This window comes from Anticarsia gemmatalis, chromosome 25 (genome assembly GCF_050436995.1).
Source record: "Anticarsia gemmatalis isolate Benzon Research Colony breed Stoneville strain chromosome 25, ilAntGemm2 primary, whole genome shotgun sequence".
In the NCBI taxonomy this organism is placed as follows: domain Eukaryota; kingdom Metazoa; phylum Arthropoda; class Insecta; order Lepidoptera; family Erebidae; genus Anticarsia; species Anticarsia gemmatalis.
In genome coordinates this window covers 4,268,458-4,289,719 of record NC_134769.1, presented here as the reverse complement: position 1 = coordinate 4,289,719, position 21,262 = coordinate 4,268,458, and the positions used below count along the sequence as shown (strand labels likewise).

Here is a 21,262-nt window from a genome sequence, read left to right as displayed (position 1 = left end):
TTAAAGATTTTCTCCCCCTCAGGTAGTATCGTATTGTAAAGATTTCAGGATCAATTATAAGAATCTATACAAGCTAAATAGGTAAATAAGCAAGAGAACTATTAATGGATTAATGAGTGAAGTAAGCTAGAAGGCGGCGGGTCTTGAGAATTAGTAAGCAGGAGCTTGTTTTCACTTGTTTAGTAGACCTCCAACAATCTGTTATCTGTACTGTTTTGTTTCACATTTTCTTGACCTTACTGTATAACACTATCCATGCTGGTGATCCGTTGTAGCGTGTTGTATGATGAATGAGAAGGTATGTCATTAAAAGAGTGAATGTTTAATCTTGATTTAATTTTAATGATCTTTCTCATGGTTAATGGCTCAATAAGGTACAAATGGAACAGCGAGTTATTGGCATCTCATTTTAATATAGAAAATATAATCTGTCATAACAGGGATATGATTCTAGTAAATATATAATATATAACGAATATACATATATTACGCGCAGCGAAACGAAGTAAAGAACGAAAAATAATTCACTAAGAAATATGATAATATCAATAATCACGGGGACCGCCGACCGAACGAAAAATAAATAAATCAAACTTTAAATAAAACAAATAGGTTAATTTATTTTACAAATTCCTTTGTTATCATATTTCTCTCGTTAAAATATGCTCTTTCTTAATACAAAGATTTATCGATCACATCACCAACGGAAAGAAACAATAATATTACTGAATAGAAAATATAACATCCGTCCGGGGAGCGGTCGCAGTCTACTTGGCGTCGATGCACTCGGCGGGGTGCTGCGCCGGCTTGGCGGGCGCGAAGCCGGGCGGCAGCGGGATGCCGGCGTAGGCCACGCCGCCCCAGCCCAGCTTCTGCCCCCACGGCGCCGCGTGGCCGCGCGCGCCCAGCGAGTTGAAGCGCGCGAACAGCTCCTGCTGCTGCTGGCTGGCCTTGCCGAACGGCACCGACGTCGACATGATGGCCGGGTCCATCTGCGTCCAGTCTGAGAACATGGCGCTATTTGAATTGTAACCTAAAAAAGAAACGTCGCCCGTCACTATCGTACTAACGAAACGTAACGATTTTAAGTGTAACAAGAGGCAACCGTAACTTTTATTTATTTTTTTTACTTTAATGAGTAATAATGTACCTTGATGATGTGTTTGTTGTTGTGGGCGTGGCACTCCTAATCCGAATGTGTTCATATGGCTGAAACCGGGTGGCGCTAGGCGGGATCTGCGTACACGGTCCATATTGTCACTAAAATAAATAAAAATAAAATACGACTATAGCACAAGTATACTATCTGATATTGTAAGAGATTCTTGTCAAAGGGAGGTAGCGAATATCAAAATTGTTTTTGAAATTACATCATTCTTTACGAAAATTATGAGATTGAGTATTTACCCGCTAGGAACTGTATTTTGTTTCATTTCCGTTTCCATAAGTTCTGCGAAGGCCTTCTGTGTTTCCTTGAAGGGATCGAAATCTAAATCGTCGTCGCCATCACCTGCCGCACGTCCTCCATTGCCTTCGTTGCCGCGTAAATTGTTCATTCTGAAACATTCAAACACACAACTTCAAATATTAAACCTCCACAAGGGGGCAATATTCTTCACATTTTAAGAAGGCCCTTATTTATTTTTGTAATATGTTATAAACTCTTTCACAATTTAAAACTGAAATAGGTGATTGAATTGAAAGCTATAAGAATGATTTCAGTGTAACGATTACGAGGTGTAATATTTCATTATTGAATTAGTGTCTTTATTATAATGTTTGCTGCAGAACTTCACTCGGACTCATTTTTAAAGAGTTAACAGTCATATTACTATTTATTTGTTCATACATTATCACATTGCTTATTTACTATAGAGTACTACGTATTTACCAAAGAGTACAAGATTTTAACGACTAGATTTAATAGTTAACCTAAAATACTACGGCAGACGATGTTTGTGCAACGTCTATTTACGTTTTATAGTTAGACGCAATTTGTTTTGGAGAATATCAACAGGTTTTGCCTTGAACCGTGGATTTATGTGATGTTTGAGTGTTATGGCGTTAGTTAGTTAGTAACGTTAGTATGAATATGATATGGCCTTGTGGAATCAAACGATTTACATCAAATTGAACATAAGTACCGATTTATGGGTGTTGAATTTCTATAGTATAAATGCATAGTATATTGTTACAGATCTTTTGCTATAACGTATATTCGAATACAACGCATTAAAATAAACAAAAAAAAATTTGAAATAGTAAGCATAAGGCTACCGATACACAGTGCAATAAAACTAATCGACGTTGCTTTTTTTAAAAATATAAAAATCTTATTGGAGTATACAGCAATCCTAATTCAAGATTATACTAACAAAAGTTGATTAGTACCTCTGTTTGTGTTCCATTTCGAGTCTCTCGGCGCTGAGCATGTTCTGCGGGTAGTGGTGGTGCGGCTCGTGGTAGCGGCGCTCCTCGGGGTTGTGGCGCAGCTGGCGCAGTTGCTGCGCCTGCCGGAAGTCCGTGAAGAACTTGTCCATGTTCTCCGCCAGGTACCGACCTTCGTTCTGCAACACGCACAACACAATGTCACTACAAAAGCCTAAGAAACTAAGTTGTTTAACCACCAGTCCCTCCATACAATATTTGTAATTAACTTCCGAATTATTCCTGGAAAATTATGTGACGATGGAAAACCGGTCTTTTGTCATCCCTTATCCTCCTACTGACAAAAACAACGTTAACACTATCATCATAGCCACACCCACAAATTAAACTAGTCGAGATAGATTTTACCCTTTTAAGTATCTAGAAAATAAGTTCATATTAGAGCTGTTGCCATGTGAGATGATCCTCACACAAGATATTTTTGTAAGAGGGTTTTCTTTTAGGCGTTTGTTTCTAGTTTATATTATAAATTTAGTCCACAGGGACTCAAATTATACGACAAGCTTAATGTTACTGTAATTGGGTCAGAGGTACACCAATAAGTAATTTTATCAAAAGCAATCAACTTAACATAGACCAATGTCATATTTGGTAGTCTTATCAATTAGAAGTAAAGCATGTAGTTGTGTGTGAGGTACTTACCGCAGACTGTGGCGCGTCGTAGCCATTGACGAGACCAGGCTGTGACATCTGTGGCTGACTGGGAGGCAACAGCGCCGAGTTGTGCATCAGGAACCCGCCGCCCACTCCTCCCACGCCGCCCACGCCGCCCACGCTCGACCCCAGACCATTGTCTACGCGCATACCGAACGGTGGAAGCATATTGGGATTTGGATGAAAATTAGCACCTGCACAAACATTTGACATGTTATACCCGTCTCGGAGCACCAGCAAGTAACGCGACGAGCCCCGCCCCCCCGCCGGCGGCACGGGGCGCGAGGAACAGAATGACAGACACTATCTTACCTAATAATTCACTAGTAGACTCGAGACCTATACTAGAAGAGGGCATATAGTGTTTGGGCTCGACCATTGGGTTGTGTTGTCTCGCCATCAGCTCGTTTTGTCTCATAAGCATTTCGCTTTGGCTGCGTTCCCTCAGCAACAATTCCTTCTGGTCCATGAGACCTTGGCTAATTTGGCTATGTCTGTCGTTAGCTAGATAGGGCATATCTCTGTCTAGGAGGCCATAGCCGTTGAGTATGGAGGGGGACTTGATGTGTGGCAGTAGATGGTTGTTGTCGACGAGGCCGGCCAGCATCTCGCTGTGCCTCTGCATCATGATCACTTCGCTGCTGGCGTCGCTCAGGAGGTTGTGTGTGTTGTCGTCGTCGAGGAGGCTGTGATCACTGTTGTCTAGCAAGTCGTGGTTTTCTAATAAACTGTGTCTATCTGATTCGAGCTCATCTATTTCGTTGGACAGGAAGCTAGGGTTTTCGTTCTCGAAGACGGACGTGTGATTGGTCTGCGTACTATTGTATTGTTTGGTATCTAATATTTCGGTATCATTATCATTATTAATACTATTGCTAGACTTTTGTTTGGATTTGTCGGTTTTACTTTTCTTGGTGCTTTGGCCGTTTGTGCTAGGTTCCTTGCTTCTGTTTGTTTTGCTTTCTGTGTGTGTGTCTTTACTCTGTTTCGTTTGAGCCTGTTGTTGTAACTGTTGTGTGGGACTGGAAGATTCTGATGTGCCGTTTTCTTGTGACTTAACTGTAAACAAATAAAGACATGAATGAGTAACGTGCTTACTGCTTATTATTTGTCTCCATATTAATGTAACATTGTCAAAGACAGACAATGGAGTGGTACATCAAGCTTTTCCCAAATCCTTGTTTTGACGATGGCTACACAAATAACAGATTTGATGTCCAAGCAACATAGATATTTTATTAAAAAGGGGTACATACCCGTAGACTGTTGTGGTTTGGGACTGGGTTGTTTTCTGGCGGGGCTGTCGGAGGGGGGCGAGGAGCCGAGGCTAGGCCACGCTTCCTTGCCGTTCCCGACGCCATTGCTGCTGCTACTGGACCCGCTCGACCCACTAGACCCACTTGAACCACTCGTCCCATTAACCGACTCTTTTTTATTAGATCTGCAATCACAACGATACTAATTAGAAAATCCAACATATTTTTCGATACAAGTACCAAATTAATTATCTTAGTTTCATTTTAACGCAAAGATACTTGTCATATTTATATAAAAAGCAATTCAAAACGGTAATAGTTTTCTTAAAAACTTTCTAGTTTAACAAATGCCTCATAAAATAGCAAGTAAATGTCGACATAAACCAAAAGTTATGGTGTATATTGTTGTAGGTACTCACTTAGAAGAATTGACTACATTTATATGTGACGATGTGACCACTGTTGTCGGTATAAAGTTCGATTGATTACCTGAAATAACACAAAACATGTCAATATCTTATTTATTACTATATTGATTAATAATTCAAAGTAGAGGAATAATGATAGTTTCTTACCATCTTTTGAACTGCTTTTTTCTGCATTCGTACTAGAATTACCTGTAACATTCGACGATTTCTATTAATAAACTAATTCGTAAGATTGCGCAGTTTACAATAAAATAAAGTTGTAAATGTCAGTTTATATTCAGTCCATTCCAATTGGACTTAACCTCCCAGAAAATAAGAAAACCAAAATATTTCAAAATTGCAGTCTACCAATCAAAAATAGTCTGACATACATTTGCAACAAACATAATACCTTTCATTCAACATACAAAGCCGAATATGGTATTTATATTTCGTAATAACGTAGAAGTGATTTATAGTCCACCTACAACTACCTACAGCTATCCATTGATCTCAATAAAAAAATCTGTAATGGTAACAACCATTATAAACGCCAAACCTAGTTTCCCATTATTTCCTAAGAAATTAAGTAGGGTTTTAATGTCAGTTCCCCGCACTGGCCCAGCAAAGTGGACTCAAGGCCTAACCTCTTCCTCGTTCGTTAGGAAATCCTTACCCAGTATTGGGTCAGTAATGGGTAAAAAAAAATTGGTTGCAATATAATATCATGTGTACAAGTCGCGAGAGTTTAAAATCGTTAATAGGCAAGGAAAGCTAGCATTCTAGTTTTACAAAAATACATAGTAAATAAGTTAAAATCTCCATAAAACGGTATTATAATAACGGTACGGAACGGTAAAACTATGGTAACGGTGGAAATGTATGGTCGAGATTGTAAACAACTGTGACCTCATTTTTCAACATGACCTTATTTATTTTATCGTATTATTGGTTTGTTCAGGATAATATTATCATTACTTATATCCATGGCGCCGTACTATGTAATTTTGATATTTTATATGACTATAGAAATACTGGTAAAAAAGTAACTACTTTGTAATAATAATGAATCTTCAAGATTATTATACATTGATAATAAAAATATGAAGTCTATTTATAGATGATGATTCACCGTATACGAATATAAATAGAAAAAATGCATGGTTAGTAGCAATTATCCACGCGCGTGCCAAAGTTAAGATCTTTGCAAAGATACTTTCGACTTTGAGCATGTATAGGAAGTAATTAGACATTGCAAATACGTGTCAAATGTGTATTTTATCTCTATACAATACCTATAATTAACTAAACAATCATAAAAGCACGTTTTATTCAGATAAATAACCTAGCGAAACTGCAAAACCGACATAATTAATATCTTCCACCTAAAGCTTAATAAAATAGCGTTGGCAAAATGTTATTTTTGAACAATTAATTACATGGTTACGTCACATCTACCTACCCATAAACGAGACGAATTAACCCACATACGCTTTACGTAACGTAATTTATGAAGCAAAACTATTACTAATTAGGCATCCACCGGACATTGGCGAGTAGCCAGAATAAATTATACATCTGCGAGTTTTTAACGAAAATATTCTATGAAGTGGAACTATTTTATACCTGTGTAGAAATAGGATACCTATCGCCGAAAAACTAATACAAAATTAAAATATCTAGAATTACAAAACCAAAGTCGAGTTTCATAAATTACAAAACTGAGGGCCAGTTTCACGGCTTGTTAAGTGTCAGATAACCTAAACGAAAGAATTTGTGACAGCAAAATCTATGAAAAAAAAATCTATAAAGTTCCACCTTAAAAACTAAACTAAACTATACATATTAACAAATTACTATAAAATGTATGATTTTCATTATAAAATTAAAATTGTACGTGACAGCAAAGTCTCTGCTTGGTCCCAGTACAACAAGAACGTTTAGTATATTCCTAATGTGAAATAGTTCGCGCAGCATAAAAAATCTTATTCAATTCTCTTTGATATAAAGGTGTTGATGAATAGCAATCACAAAAAGCGATTTTTACGCTTCTTAATTTCGTGTCGTTAACCTTTTGTTGTTCGACCTTGACTATGAATAAAACTACTTGAAATAGTTTATTCAGGTTTACCTGCACTGTTAAATGTTATTTTGCAAATAATATTGCTAAGAAATACGGATAATGATCTTAGAACTAACATTTATATTAAAAATGCCAAACCTCTTCTTACTCATTTGTTTATGAATATTTGGACAAAAAAATTAAATATTCGTTTTGTTTTTAAGATGAAAAATGAAATTTAACCAAAAGATTGTTTAGTACAAAAGGCGGTTGACCTCTGTCTTATTTTCAATCAGGTATTTGATTTAATTCTAATAAGATACTTATCTGTGAAGCTCATACTAATGTGTACTAAAAGTATACTAAGCAATGAACAAAATGAATTCAGTAGGTGTTTTCTATATTACCTAATTTTATCTGATGGTGTGATACAAAGATAGAATGGAGTGTTCATCTTGTTTGTATTTTTCTACTGTTCATAATTGCAATCATGCTTGAATATTTTATAGTGATAAGTGAGACATTTATGTGGTATGTATGTTTGTATGTACCTGAACTATTGTTGTGTTTGTCTTCCGGTTTATCCCGCTGCGCCTGCAACAGCTGGTTGTGAAGCTTTCGCTCGTACACCTGGTGCAGGCCCGCGTGCATCTCCTCCTTCGTAAATGACGCTTTAGGATCACCTGGCACATACAACAATGATATTATTCATCTGTACTAGTGATAAATACAGAATTTATTTATAGAACAGAGTCAAGTATTATTCGACGCAGAGGAGTCTCAATTTGATTATGAAGTAGCAGTACTATCAGACCCTAGATTCTGTTCATGTAATCGCAAGATACGCAGGGCGCGGAATGCTAAGCATGGCTTGTAATATTTCTGTTATCCAGACTTTTGTACAAGTTCTCTTTACTTACCATCCCTGCGGTCTGTAATGGAACATGAAGCATGTAAGCAGCTTTATTTTGCTACATAATAATTAGCGGAGCGTACAAGTACGTAAGGTATGTACGGTACCTAGCTCGTGCAGATACATGCAGTCGGGCTTGGGGCAGGGCTGGTTCTTCATGAAGTTGGCGCAGTACTTGGTGGTGCCGAGCGAGCCCTTGAGCACGCGGCCGTCCAGCGTCACGTTGTTGACGCCCTGGATGGCGCGCAGCGCGTCCGCGCCCGACACGTACGTCACGTACGCCGACGCCGACGGACCCTGCGCATAGCGACACCACGCGTTACACAGTGTCACACACATACTCATAATCTGTGGACCAGGTTCGAGAGAGCATAGAGCTAAAATTACGCTATGCCAAGGACTCATAAGACGCGGGAGCGAAAAACTATCGTACGCATGTCGCGCAAGAGAAAAAAGGATAGAAATGAATGGACTTCTGGGCGCATTTTATAGTTACGCTTGTAGCCGCGCGAGCGCCGAACGGAGTGGACGGAAAGCTCTTAGTATCTGACAAATATTGGTCCTCCTTAGACTCACGCTTTTGCAACTTTCGAGCTGCGCTCGTCGTCCGCACCGCTCATAAGCGTCACTATAAAACTAGCCTTATTAAAAACAAAGCACGTTTCCTTCGTATCCATTTTTCATATTACGAACTTTGAAATTTTGTAGTATCGTTCTTGTCTCGTAATCGCTATCTCGTACGTTTTAACTCTATGTACTGAACTGTCGTGACAGATGTCCCGCCACTCGGTTAATTTACAATTGCCACTTTCCATGCCCATCCTGGAAGAATAAAAAGTGACAAATGTGAATTGTTGTTCACTTTTCATTCAGTGATCACTATAAACACATCATCACAGGCAACAAATAACATTAAATAATTACCCTCATTAAGTATCTCGATATCCATTATTGCGAAACATGCATAACTTTAGTCAATTTAAAAATATTTTAAAAATCAACTTTCTTTTTCGCGGATATGTTAGTAATAGTCGCTTTGAGGGTTAAAAACAATAACAAAAAGTCCTGTTCTTACCTGTGACCCCGCATACGTGGTACTTTGGTTTATAACTACTTTGTGAATTTTGCCATATTTGCCAAAGTACTCTTGCCGTTTGAGGATCTGAAAATGAATACATTCTTAACTGTAAAATGACGAATGCTTTTCGCCAAACTGGATAATACCTACATCAGCGAGCGTGCTTTTTGCGCGTACCAATATGAAAAAAGCTAATTTATGTGACCAATAAAATAACGAATTTCTCTCCGCTCACGTAGTGTTTCTTCTTCAAATGTCCTAAACTAGAAAGTTGAGTTTAGACTGACAAATTTTCTGCTATTATATAGCAGAAAATGAGAATCATGGCTATCAACAACTTTTTTTTCTTAACATAAATGATAATTTGTTTAGTATTTCTAAAAAAGAAAAGCTTCTCCAATGAATCCCAGAACTCTATACATTTAGGATCGCAGAAATTACTTGGTTTCGCCTGGAATCAAACTTTCACGGCATAAAGCCCATCTAGCCCTATCTATGGACTTAAAATAGCAGTAATAGTAGTTAGCACGTCTTAGCTATAGAGACTGTCCCATAGCAGTAGAAGTACATAGTCGGTAGGTGGCAAGGCGTGGTAAGGCGCAGTAAGGCAGGTACCTCCGGGTCGGCGAGCCGCACGGGCAGCCCCACGACGAACACGAGGTTGTTCTGCACCACGCGCACGTTGGCCAGCGCGCGCCGCGACTCCAGCGTCTTGTTCCGCCGCTTCTGCTCGCGAGCCTTCTTCTCCGTCTTTATTGCTGCCACCTGCAACAACAACCACCAAAAATGTATTTTCATATGTTTTTTACCGTCTATACTAGACTATAACTAACTTTCAGTCAGTAGCCTGCACGAACAGTTGACAATTGAGCAAATATTTAAATCAAAACTATACTACATAAGTTCAATTACAAAAACTGTGATTTTAAGTATACCTCTCACATAGTTATAAATGTATTAACCTATTTACAAGTCAATTACAGGGCAATGACCCCAAATCTGTAAAGAACATTCTAACAATCGATATCTATTCTACAACATTTGTAAATTATAACTTGTAAAGTTAATAGTAGTCTGTTTCCGAATAACACATAGTAAATCCATGACCAAGACCTAGGTATTCCCTAAGTCACGAGTGACTAAACTCACGTACCTAATGTATAAGTGGTTATAATTACAATGTAAATGTTACGTTTCAGTTATCCTCTTACTTATTGCTGTCGTCTGTCTATATATATGACACAGTATTGTTAGTTTGTAAACAATACTACTTTTAGTTGATAGATAACAATACTGAATAAATAATTATTGGAGGTAATCGTATAGAATAGTATTCTGGATTAAGCTTTGTTTGTGTTTATACAAACTTGACGGGTTTAGATATTAATCGACAAAAATATACTGCACAGATAAAGAATTTACTAAGCAAGATGTCTGTAGTACGATATGAAACATGGAACGTTTCTAGCCCTTTGGTTTTTGAAGTAGTCTTCTTATTATTTTACAACTTTAAATTAATAAAAAAGCATTTCGAGTTAGCACTGTTCAAGCAAAAAGTAGACTTCATATTTTCCAGAAAAAATGTGACCTTCCCTAAATTAACTTCCGCATAAATTTTAAATGCAATTCAATTATGAGAGCGCCGCAAAAATGTTTGACCCTTACCCTTTTACAAAAATACTAGTACCTTTATTTACATGCAGTTATATAGAATGTACATATCATTATATTGCATTGTACATATTATGAAGCGTAAATATCCATGACGGTTCAAAGAGGAAAATGATGAATCAATATTGTAATTTGCAACTAATTTTGTTTCAAATGAGTCATGCAATCAACAGTCAATCAGTGATTTTCTCACAATTGATTTTGCAGGAGGAAATATGCACACGATTTTAAAGTCAGCATATTAATTTGGATTGAAAAATTACATAGTAAAGTATATCGGAAAGACAAACGAATTATAATGCCAGAACGCTTTAATCATTTAGTGAGTCTAGAAAAGTTTGCTGTAAATGATCCTACTTATAATCTCATTATTTGACAATAGATTTGCCTACACTTTGAGTTATAACAAGTGTGAGTTGTAAAAGAAAATAACAATCGTTTACGACAAAAGCGCAATGTCTTTGTAATTACGACATTGATTGTCACATACCTTCAACTCAACTGAACACAAACATCATACCATACCTACTATAATTTTTATAATATAATAAATTGTGTGAACAGTGAAGGAAAACATCGTGATGAATACTCAAATGTCGCAAAACTGTTTAGCGCATTTCTTGAGTGCATGCATACTGCATAGTCCCCAACCTGCACCAGGCCAACATGACGGTCTCAAGTCCTAGTCCCTGTCACGTTCGGGAAGAAATCCCTAGCAGTGTGATAACTACGGGTTATAAATTAATTAATAGTTGTTTTAATTACCTGCTCTTGACTGAGCGGAGTGAAGTCTGCCGGGTTCTCCGGGTAGGCTTTCCGACACGCCGGACATAGGCCGTTCTCGCCTTCCCGGATTCGATTCCAGCAAAACCGGCATATCTGTAACATTATATGGAGTATATCTATTGAAACATATAATATAGAATATTAAGCTCTTATAAACTAACGGACGGAGTTTTCACAACTTAAGGCAAAATTATAATTTCAAACTAATGCGTTATTTTAATAACTACTTTTATTTGAAGTCTCTTAGGTGTAGACAGAGCCTAAGTTAAGGCTGTCATAAGTAACAATATTTGTACAATATGGTTATACATTGCAATAAAATTTTGCATTAATTAAACCTTTAATACTATGAATCAGTGTTCACAAAAACATGTGGTTTATCTTTCAAATTAGATTTTCCTAACCATATGAGCAATCATTTAATTTTCTTAGAAGAAGTACATCACATAACTAGAGGTAAATAATAATTTACCTTATGGTATATTTAGTAAATAATGTAATGTGCAACAACTTGTGTAGTTCACAGTATTTATCTTTTAAAATCTGAGTTAACAAGATACGAGTTTTTTAAATAAAATCAAGTCAACAACTTTAGTGAAAGGTCAAATGTCAACTAACGGTTTGTAATTCGATACATTGACATTTTGTGAACTAAAAAACCCTTTTATTCGAAACATACTTTGAAATTACACATCCGAATACAGAAAGAAAAGGCGTACTCTGTCGATTTTGTACGATTTTTTGATACAAATCAATTTTGTCCACAGAAATGTTTAAAAAATCAATTGAAACTGATATGGCAATCTTTCAATCCCAAATATTAGGTATTACTGAAAACACTCGCCGTTTTGTTTATAATAATCACCTTTATCTCGTCGATATCGTATTTTTAAAACGTAGATAGATAAAAATCCCTGGTTCTTTCTTACTTCGACGCGAGCCAATCACAGGTGTATACATAAGCATTGTTTTTATAAATAACATTTTTATTATCGATCGGACCATACTGGTTTTGCTATCCTTCGATATCTTGGGGCAGGTCGGAATTATAACTTTTGTGAAGAAACACTTTTTTGTTTATAAAACCTTGTTTTTGTGTACTCAAAACATGTCGGGTAGGTAACAGAGGACTTTTCTGACGTACGAGAATTACGTCAGTGCTATATTTTATATCGTTTGTAAATTATTGTTAGTTAATTATTATACTAGTGTAAGTAGCCGTTTAATTATGTCATTAGAGGTCAATTAATATCACTTTATTAGTCATTGAAATTTCAAAACTACTTTCCTCAAAATGCGAATGCACTGACATCATAATTGGACGTAATAATGATACAGTCATGTAAAATTTCTGAATTTAGGTATTATTCCTTTAATTCTAAAGAGAAATGCAGTGATAGCTGACTCATACAAAAGCCTGCCAAACAAGGTTCAAAGTTTCAAATCTAAAGCAATACAAACTAACCTAACTCCTCTTTCAATACGGATAGAGATCCGTACCCATCAGTAACAGTTATGAGTTTAATTTATTGATATTTTGTAGAGAAAGTTACTACCCTCTTATTCATAAAAATATATGAAGTTATGAAAGGCTTATAAAGTGTTTTCTTTCTTTCATTTCTTAGCAAAATGAAAAAGAGAAAACATAATTATAGTAGCTTTTTAACTAAAATAGGTTTAGTGTGTTTATGAGTAAGATAGTAGTTATATATAAATAAGTATACATACTTGGTATCCACATGTGCACGGGTAGAAGTGGAGATCGTCCACCTCCAAAGGTTCCATACACAGGGGACATTCCACCTGAAAACATAACACATTATATTAAATATTTTCATACATACATATACATACAAACGTCAAAGTAACTTAGTTTAACGTATATTTTGCTTTTAAAAGAAAATTATTGAAATGATTTTTTTTTCAAATTTGATAGATCGATAGCTTATTTTGCCGGGGATAAGGTTTATACCCTATAAGGCAGGGTTTTTGTAAACTACCCCGCGATGAAAGCAGCGGGTAGTTAGTAGTGCACTGTAAAAGGTAATTGAACTTTACAGTATTTAGCAACCGTTATCCGCATATATGGGAATATAAATAGAATACAGTCAACAGTAATTTTATTTGAACAGACCATCCAATTATGACACAATGGAGTTTCAAGTTCACGATTGTTTGAGGCGTTTAAATATCGGAATTCCCTTATGGGGACGATTTCTTTCAAATTGCTATTTAATTGGGTTTTCCTGTTGGAATTTTTTTAGTAGCAGTACAAAGGTAAAGTTCTAAAATGGCTTTTCTTTAAAAGGGAAATGTGAATAGGAAATATTTATATGCCTATCTATAATGCCTATAGTCCAGTGTTAAGCTTTCACAATTTGCAAAAATACTGTAATTTTAGGTTTAAATCGTACGTTTTTTGTATTCTAAAGTTGTTAATACAATATGTATTTCCTTTTAAATCAAGAAGAGAAAGGAGTTCGTATCTGTGCTCACCAAAATACGAAATGTGCGGAAACACTCAAACGTACAGTCACAAAAATCATAATTATATCAAAGAGTATAATATACAAAGACAGGTTTAAGGCCTAACCCCTCCCCAATTACAGGAGGAGACCCATGCCTAGCAGTGGGACATTAATAGGTTAAATTTATTTTATACCTCTTTTTTTATAGAGTTTAATAGTATTTTTTTTGTTGTTTACCTGCTCTTCTCCACTCTGATTCAGCACTGACATCCTAGCCCCAAGAGCCAATGGTTCAGTTCCCTCCAGTGAACGGCAAACGAGAGTCAGTTTACACTAGAAATATACTCTACTGTAACCTGGAAACAAAACGAAACAACTATTATAATAACAGAAGTATTTGCTCTTTAAAGTTAAAGTCATCTTTACAAAAAATAAAGTAAAGTAGTAGGTGTTTATGTAGTTGTACTTTCAAAATACTATATCGATACATGTTCCGCCGTTAAAACGGGACAGCGCTGTACAAATTCTCTATCGTTATCCCTTTCTCACGATGGAATTTGAATCTCTTTAGCTTGTAGGAATGGGCTTAGTCTGCCTACCGTTCTAAAAAAACGGGTTGGGGACTTCGCAAACTCTGAAGGTCTGTTTAAATGATTCTCAAATATGAAAGATGTTTACCTTCAATTTACATTTACTCAAATAAAAGATAATCAAAATTTGATATTTGGTAATCTAACCAGAGTCATCGAAGCGCATTTAATTGTGGTGCTCGAACCTGCGCGAAACCTCAAGTACCGCAGATTATTAAATAAACGTTATGTACATTCACGAACGTAAATGCATTTTTAATGCCACTAACATAATATATTTCTATGAATGAAAACATCAAAATGAATGGGATATGTATACTTTAAATTAATGTTATAACAGACGTTGAAATAATCATTGCCCCTAGTTGTAATTCTCTATCATCAAAAATAACGTACGCTTCGTATATATGCATGCCCGTGACTGTCCTTACTGTACCTAATATTTGTATTAAAAATGACTCTGTAAATATAATTCTCATTGATGACTACCAAAGATAAAGATCTGTATTGATTGAACAAATTTGGTCAAGGTTAGGAGGTGAATGAAAAATATGGGTTATTCAGAATAATCAACAAGTTATCGCTCAGAAAGAATAACTATGTTATGAAGTTATTTTCAAGACATTCTGTATTAGTTTATGGAAAGTTAATTTTACAAAGGAGACCATTGTTCAGGCACTATAAACAATACGAAAGATTGAAGATATAGCGATGTGGAGTGAACAAAATTCGCAGTTATAAGAAATAAGCACACAATAACTGACTCTGTGAGCGAGCTCGTACAAATAAGTAGTCGTCATAGCCTAGAGCAAAACTAAGTAGCCATTGATAACTTTAAGCTTCTTCACATAGATAGTGAAAACATCGAGAGTAGGAAAAGAGAAAGTTCCCAAACTCGATTTATTTGAATTAGCGTAAGATTCTCTAGACGTAGTATTTTAATGATCATTTTGCGTAATCAAAATAAACAAATATAGGACGCTTAGAATCTACATTTACATAAGCTATCCAGTTTTTTTATCATTTTGTATTGAACGTTATCATATTTGCATAGATTACGATAAAGTGTTCAATTTCGTGCTTCCTACATATTTTAATCGTTGCAATAAATCGAATTAGATAGGTCAAAACACACCTTTACACCCAAAAACCAGTATTTTTCTGCCTTTTTTCAAGTAGCCTAACTCGAAATCGGCGTGAACACTAGGAATGCATAATAGCTCATTATAAATTGAGCGCAGTTGATAAGAGCTATGGACAGCAATGATCGCCTAAGATGAACATTATGCAAGCACTATTAGAAAGGCAGATCTTACTCTGAGGTCAACACATATCGTTTTTTTACATACTATTGTGTTATCTTACTATTAGCGTACATGTGCTGCGATGAAAGCTAAATTCCTAAAGGCTTGAATACTAAATTCAAGATATTTTGCGGTACGACCGAGCAAACGCAGCGTAATATTAATAAGCATACGAAAACTTTTACCCATTTACTTTGAAATAAAGTTGGAAAATTAAACTTTTATACATCTTCGTACCTACGAACTAACGGTAAGACGTACTAGTATGAAAAAGTAGGCTGATTTGTAGCACGGCAAGTGCAATTAAACTGTTTATATTGCAGTGAAAGGTCGTCAACCCATCTTCTATGGGAACTATAGCTTGACCCAAACAACTCTCACTGTTCGCGTGGACACCTGTTTGTTATTACTCGTTTTATAGATAATAAAATATGTAGGTATAGAAGTAATGAATAAGTACATTTGTTTAAATAAGGAAAATATTTTGTAGTGTATTTTTCTACGAGGTATTGAACTTACTTGCGTTATAGACATAATGTCGCATTTATATCTTACACTGAACTTTTTAGTTTTGACCGAACTGTTACATACACTTGTATCTAATCAAAGAATATGTAAATTAGTGAAAGATTTCTATTGTTTTAGACAGACAATGAAAGCTACTGGTGTCTGTCTCAACTCTAGCACGCAAAAGTTCGTGATGAGAATAAAATTAATTAATTTACATAATATTTTTTAATGTTAATAAAAGTTATGCAAAATACTCCATGATACAGTTATTATACTTGGGTTAAAATGTGTAATACATATTTTTATTGAAGTGTTATCGCCAATTATGTGGTTGAGTATTAATCACGTAAACAAATATAAAAACCTAAAACTATAAGATTCTAATGAATATTTTTTTATACTTAATTTAGTTTTAAATTCCCTTAGGTTAAGCAGATCTCGCGTAGGTTAATCTATGGATGGTTGACCTCTTATTGGAATTTAGGATAAGTGCCTATGTAATTTGTAGGAAGGGGGAAATGTCGATGTTTAATATCAAACAAAACTCGTTAAGCCAAGTCAGGGGCCGTGGGCCGTATTGAAAGGTCCCACACAAATTTTGGGCACTAATTACTTGAAACGAGAGCTGGGTAGGTGCTTTAATGTGGCTTACTTTACGCGAATTTAGATAACAATATGCTGACACAATTTTGCTACTACAACTACATGCCTATAGAAAACTATAACAAGCATAATAATATGTCATTACTAAACAATTATATTATAACTAGGGGCCCTCCCCAGCTTCACCATTACGTGCTTGCGTAGTTTTAAAGATCTTAGCATACGTACAGACATTACAGACATAGGGACAGACGCGGGAGTATAATAGTGAGCGTTTATGGAAAATTGTAAGTGTAAAATAAAAATAGTGCTAATAAACAAAACCACGCTTTCGGAACAGAAAACACAACAAACCACCATATGCTACAACTATCAAATAACTATCACATAAAGGTTATTATCAATTAATTTGTGTTTATAAAAAAAAACTCATAACATCTCCTTTTATTATGCAAACATTGTTTATCGCAAATAGTCGCTGATATAAGCGAGATATGTCGATAAAAGCGGCTGAATTAAGAAATGATAATATGTATCTGTGCCATGAGTACAATTATTATTTATCTATTGCCTGTTATTCCTGTTTAATAAACTAATTAGTATATCCAGATGTTTCGACCACATAATATTTTAAATGCAGTAAACGACTCGAGGGCTAACCCTTCCCCCATTACGGAAGACCCTTGCCCAGCAGTGGAACAATAATAAGTTAAATTAATTTAATGTTTTATTTAGTAAGTTACAAGTAAATGAAACTGTAGTTAGCAACATTTAATGTATTAAATGTTGCATGTCTTACTAATAAATGTCTACATGACAACTAATCAAAGCTTACACTAAGTTTTTAGTAAAATAGTAAGTATGAAGAATCTCATACAAATAAGCAAGTAGTATTGAAATTGCATGCAACCTTCACTTCTGTATAGCTTCTAGATAGCGCTTACAAATCATGCAAAATATTCCCTTCTTACAATATGTTTATAGTGTGTACTACAACTACTAATAGTGTGTACTAGTACTAAGTTAATATCTCTAAGTTACACTATGCCATATGTTTCAATATTGTTAGTCTATTTTTATATATAAATATTTGAACAGAAACAATTAGTGATCTTCAAGATTTGTTTATTAAAATTTGGGAAAGTTTTCAAAGTGTGCCATGATAAGAATTGCTTACTTGCACAAAATATTGTTTACTATAGATAACAAGATTAAATGACTTCTATAGGGGTCCATTTGTAAACAATTATTATGTTGCTCATTACATGTTAAAATAAATAAAATTTAAGTTAGATTAGTAGTACTAATGTTTAGCTGATATGAGAACTGAAAATAAAATAAATATAATCACTACTTTGCTTTCGAACTTTCGCTCGCTCTTTGATTTCGAACCTTTTTTCTAGAACTAATACTTAAGACAAATTTTAAATAATATTTATTCAAAAGATTTTATACTTTAGTTTAACGGTCAAATTAGTAAAAAATACATTGATTTACTATGACTCAACTGGCAATACAAATACCTATAGATTAAATTCATTCAATATTTTCAACTACTATTGTATTTAGGTAGTAAAGGGGAATATTTTGCATACTTTATTACATAAACTCTTATCCAAAAGATATGAAATCATCAGATAAATTAAAGTGTCCAGATTCACTGTTTATCTATTGTTTACTTTCATTTAAATAACTTGAAAACTTTATAATCAGACATTCTTATTGATAATTATCATGTGGTTGATGCACTATTGCATGTAGTGATAAGATTGTCAATGTCATTTACCTAGCTTATGATTTATGCAATAGACATATGTTCTTCCTAAAATATCCATTAGATAGATTATCAGATAGAATTTTGACAGTTTTTTTTCAAACATTTGCTTTAACTTTACTTGAACTTAATTAACTATGAAACTGGCTGTTAATTTCATAAAGAAAGCAACAAGAGCCTACATTGGGACACTACTACTTCACTGGTACTTTAAACTAAATTTTCAAACATTGACAGAGTTCAATGTAACATACGGCCTACAGAATAAATCACAAGAGGATGTAGGTACTGTGTATTATGAAAATTCTTTGTTAATATAATCATCAAAAACCACAAAGCTTTGTTATTAAGGCCTCAAAATAGTAAAAACTTCTTAATATAAAAGTGCTTTTCTATTCTTTCCAAACATAGAAGTTGTAATTGATTTTTCAATAATTATATTGGTTTCAACATTTTTATTGAGAAACTGATTGTTTTGAGAACTGAATTAGTTCATAAATAAAGTCTAGGGTAGGATTTTTTTCTTAAAATTAGACAATACAGGTGTCAATATTGTCAGATTAACAGGTGTTTAAGAAATCAATGTTAAAAGTCACAAAGCATGTATAGTAATAGTAATGATTATTTTGGATTTCGTTCAAAATTGACAGATCATCAACCTGATCAGTATTTTTATATCTACCTACAACAAATAAAGTAATCATAATTTTATTTATTTATTATTTTCAAGGAAAATCTACTACCTTTTGATAAAGTAGATAAAAATAGTTTCATATAAATAACACAAATGTTCAATTATTTCCTTATAACCTATAAATTTTATAAAAATATATGGTTACTTACAGAATTTGAGGTCAGAATTTTAAAATAGCACCTTAATTTTGACACTTCAGTAAGGAACAGGAAGAACAGTTTGTAAGTACAAAGAAATTATGCACTTTGTGTCTTTCTGTGATCATGTCTTTTGTTGTTGATTATGTGATTCACACTTTATAATTTTTATTATTGAACAAAAGACATATACACCTAAACAATTAAAAGAAAATGTGTTAATTATCATAAAAACTGAATGAAAACAACATCTGAACGAATACTGAAAAATGTATGATCTATAATCAATTGAGATTCTATAAATAAATACGTGTTCAGGTAAACAGTGTAAATAGATGTTCAACAATAAGTTAGGCCAATAAATGGATCGCAACAATGACTCAACCCTGCTTTGACAAGTTCACAATTTGACATTTTACCTAGGAAAAAACAATCCAATCTACAGCTATCTGAAGCGTCTAGAAGCCACTTTGAATCATCAATCGTCAACGTTTTAGATAAAATAATACGTTTACAAGCTCACAACACAGTTTACGTTGCATATTATGTACCTACTCTCGTAACTAGACGTACGTCGGTCAGCTGCCATTCAAAAGAATATGTGGCAAAAGTCAAACTTTCATTTCGTACAAGGATACACTAAAAATACTTTATAAACACTCAATATACAACCACTTAGGTATAGAAATATGTAATCTTTACTTTCATTACACGATTCCATTTTAGGAGAAAAAAATTAAAATCGATGTTTACCTTACGTCTCCTCTCAATGCAAATCTTTTCTATTGCAGAACCGAGACTGCTAACCCTTCCGCTAGAGTCGACGATGAATCCTTTCCAATGGACCTACAATGCGGTTCACGAATCAATTTAAAATAAAATGCAAAGCTGAAATAAATACAACTGTCCCGAAGATATTTTCTGCGAGTTACTATACATTTGTTTTATGAAATGGCCTAATCTTTTACAAGATTCCGTTCTGTATTTCCATAGACAAATTCATGTACTTTTTAATTTCGAATAATGAATGAGTAATTTTCCACTTTTGTCAAGGATGTTACTTTCTCTCTTGCTTCATGTTTATTATTGCTCGTTGTTAATTACAGAAAATCTTACAGAAATAATTCGTATATCAAATCATTTTATAAAACATGAATTAAGTAAAAAATGCGTAAAAAAAACAAAGGTTAGCAACATGTCTTAGAAATACAAAAGACAACGGCCTTTGAATACAATTTCTGATTGGATCTTACGTCTAAACCAGAGACAAGAAATTCAGAGTAAGCCAATCACAAGGCGGAATTGTTTTGTTGACGTCGCCATCATGTTTTTAACTTCTATACTTTCGATTCTTGACGTAGTTTTTTTTATTGTTATCAAATCATTTGTTTAATTTTCTATTGACTCCTTTATAGCCTTTTTGAAATATTATTTTTCAAACTAAATTGTTAAATTGTAACTATATACATACATGATATACTATTCACATTCTCGTTAATATCATTGACGAATAATTTAATGTTATTATCTGTACTCTTTGCTATCATTTCGTAAATTCCTGCATTATATTATCATAGCGCGGCAAATTTGAATTGGGTAAGCCAGCATAATAATTTATATTATTAAGAAAGTTTAATGATAGGTTTCATGTTTATTATTGCTATGTATGGATTATTCTTGTCCTTCATCCTTAGTAATATAATGTGACTCTATATACTTTATTATTATTTATTATGGCTTTACCGATTTAGATCTAATTTGACTCAAACTATATTATTTTAGCCAGTGAAGAGCGTTTATAAGTGTAAGGGCTCTGATATAGACGACATTAAAGGACTTATCCTATAATGTAGAACAGTTTTAAGGAACTTGCTTCTGCATTTAATTTTGACTTTATTATTTACCGC

At 34.4% G+C, this 21,262-nt stretch overlaps 1 protein-coding gene across 3 annotated transcripts; it reads right to left on the bottom strand.

The window, feature by feature from the left end:
• Positions 1-594: 594 nt before the first annotated feature.
• Cnot4 (CCR4-NOT transcription complex subunit 4) lies at positions 595-20,359 on the bottom strand. 3 transcript variants are annotated; one of them, XM_076130908.1, is made up of 17 exons: positions 20,109-20,359; positions 13,981-14,099; positions 13,004-13,078; positions 11,255-11,368; positions 9,434-9,583; positions 8,816-8,902; positions 7,848-8,037; positions 7,379-7,510; positions 4,934-4,975; positions 4,778-4,847; positions 4,359-4,543; positions 3,415-4,161; positions 3,091-3,296; positions 2,392-2,567; positions 1,408-1,557; positions 1,151-1,260; positions 595-1,033 (listed from the first exon to the last, which is right to left on the bottom strand). In XM_076130908.1, the coding sequence occupies exons 2-17, from the start codon at positions 14,011-14,013 to the stop codon at positions 768-770; spliced, it is 2,733 nt and encodes a 910-aa protein (XP_075987023.1). In that variant the 5' UTR covers positions 14,014-14,099; positions 20,109-20,359; the 3' UTR covers positions 595-767. The 3 variants fall into 3 exon arrangements, with proteins under 3 accessions (XP_075987023.1, XP_075987025.1, XP_075987024.1); XM_076130910.1 differs by having other exon boundaries at positions 595-1,003; XM_076130909.1 differs by lacking the exon at positions 20,109-20,359 and adding an exon at positions 19,368-19,386.
• Positions 20,360-21,262: the final 903 nt, after the last annotated feature.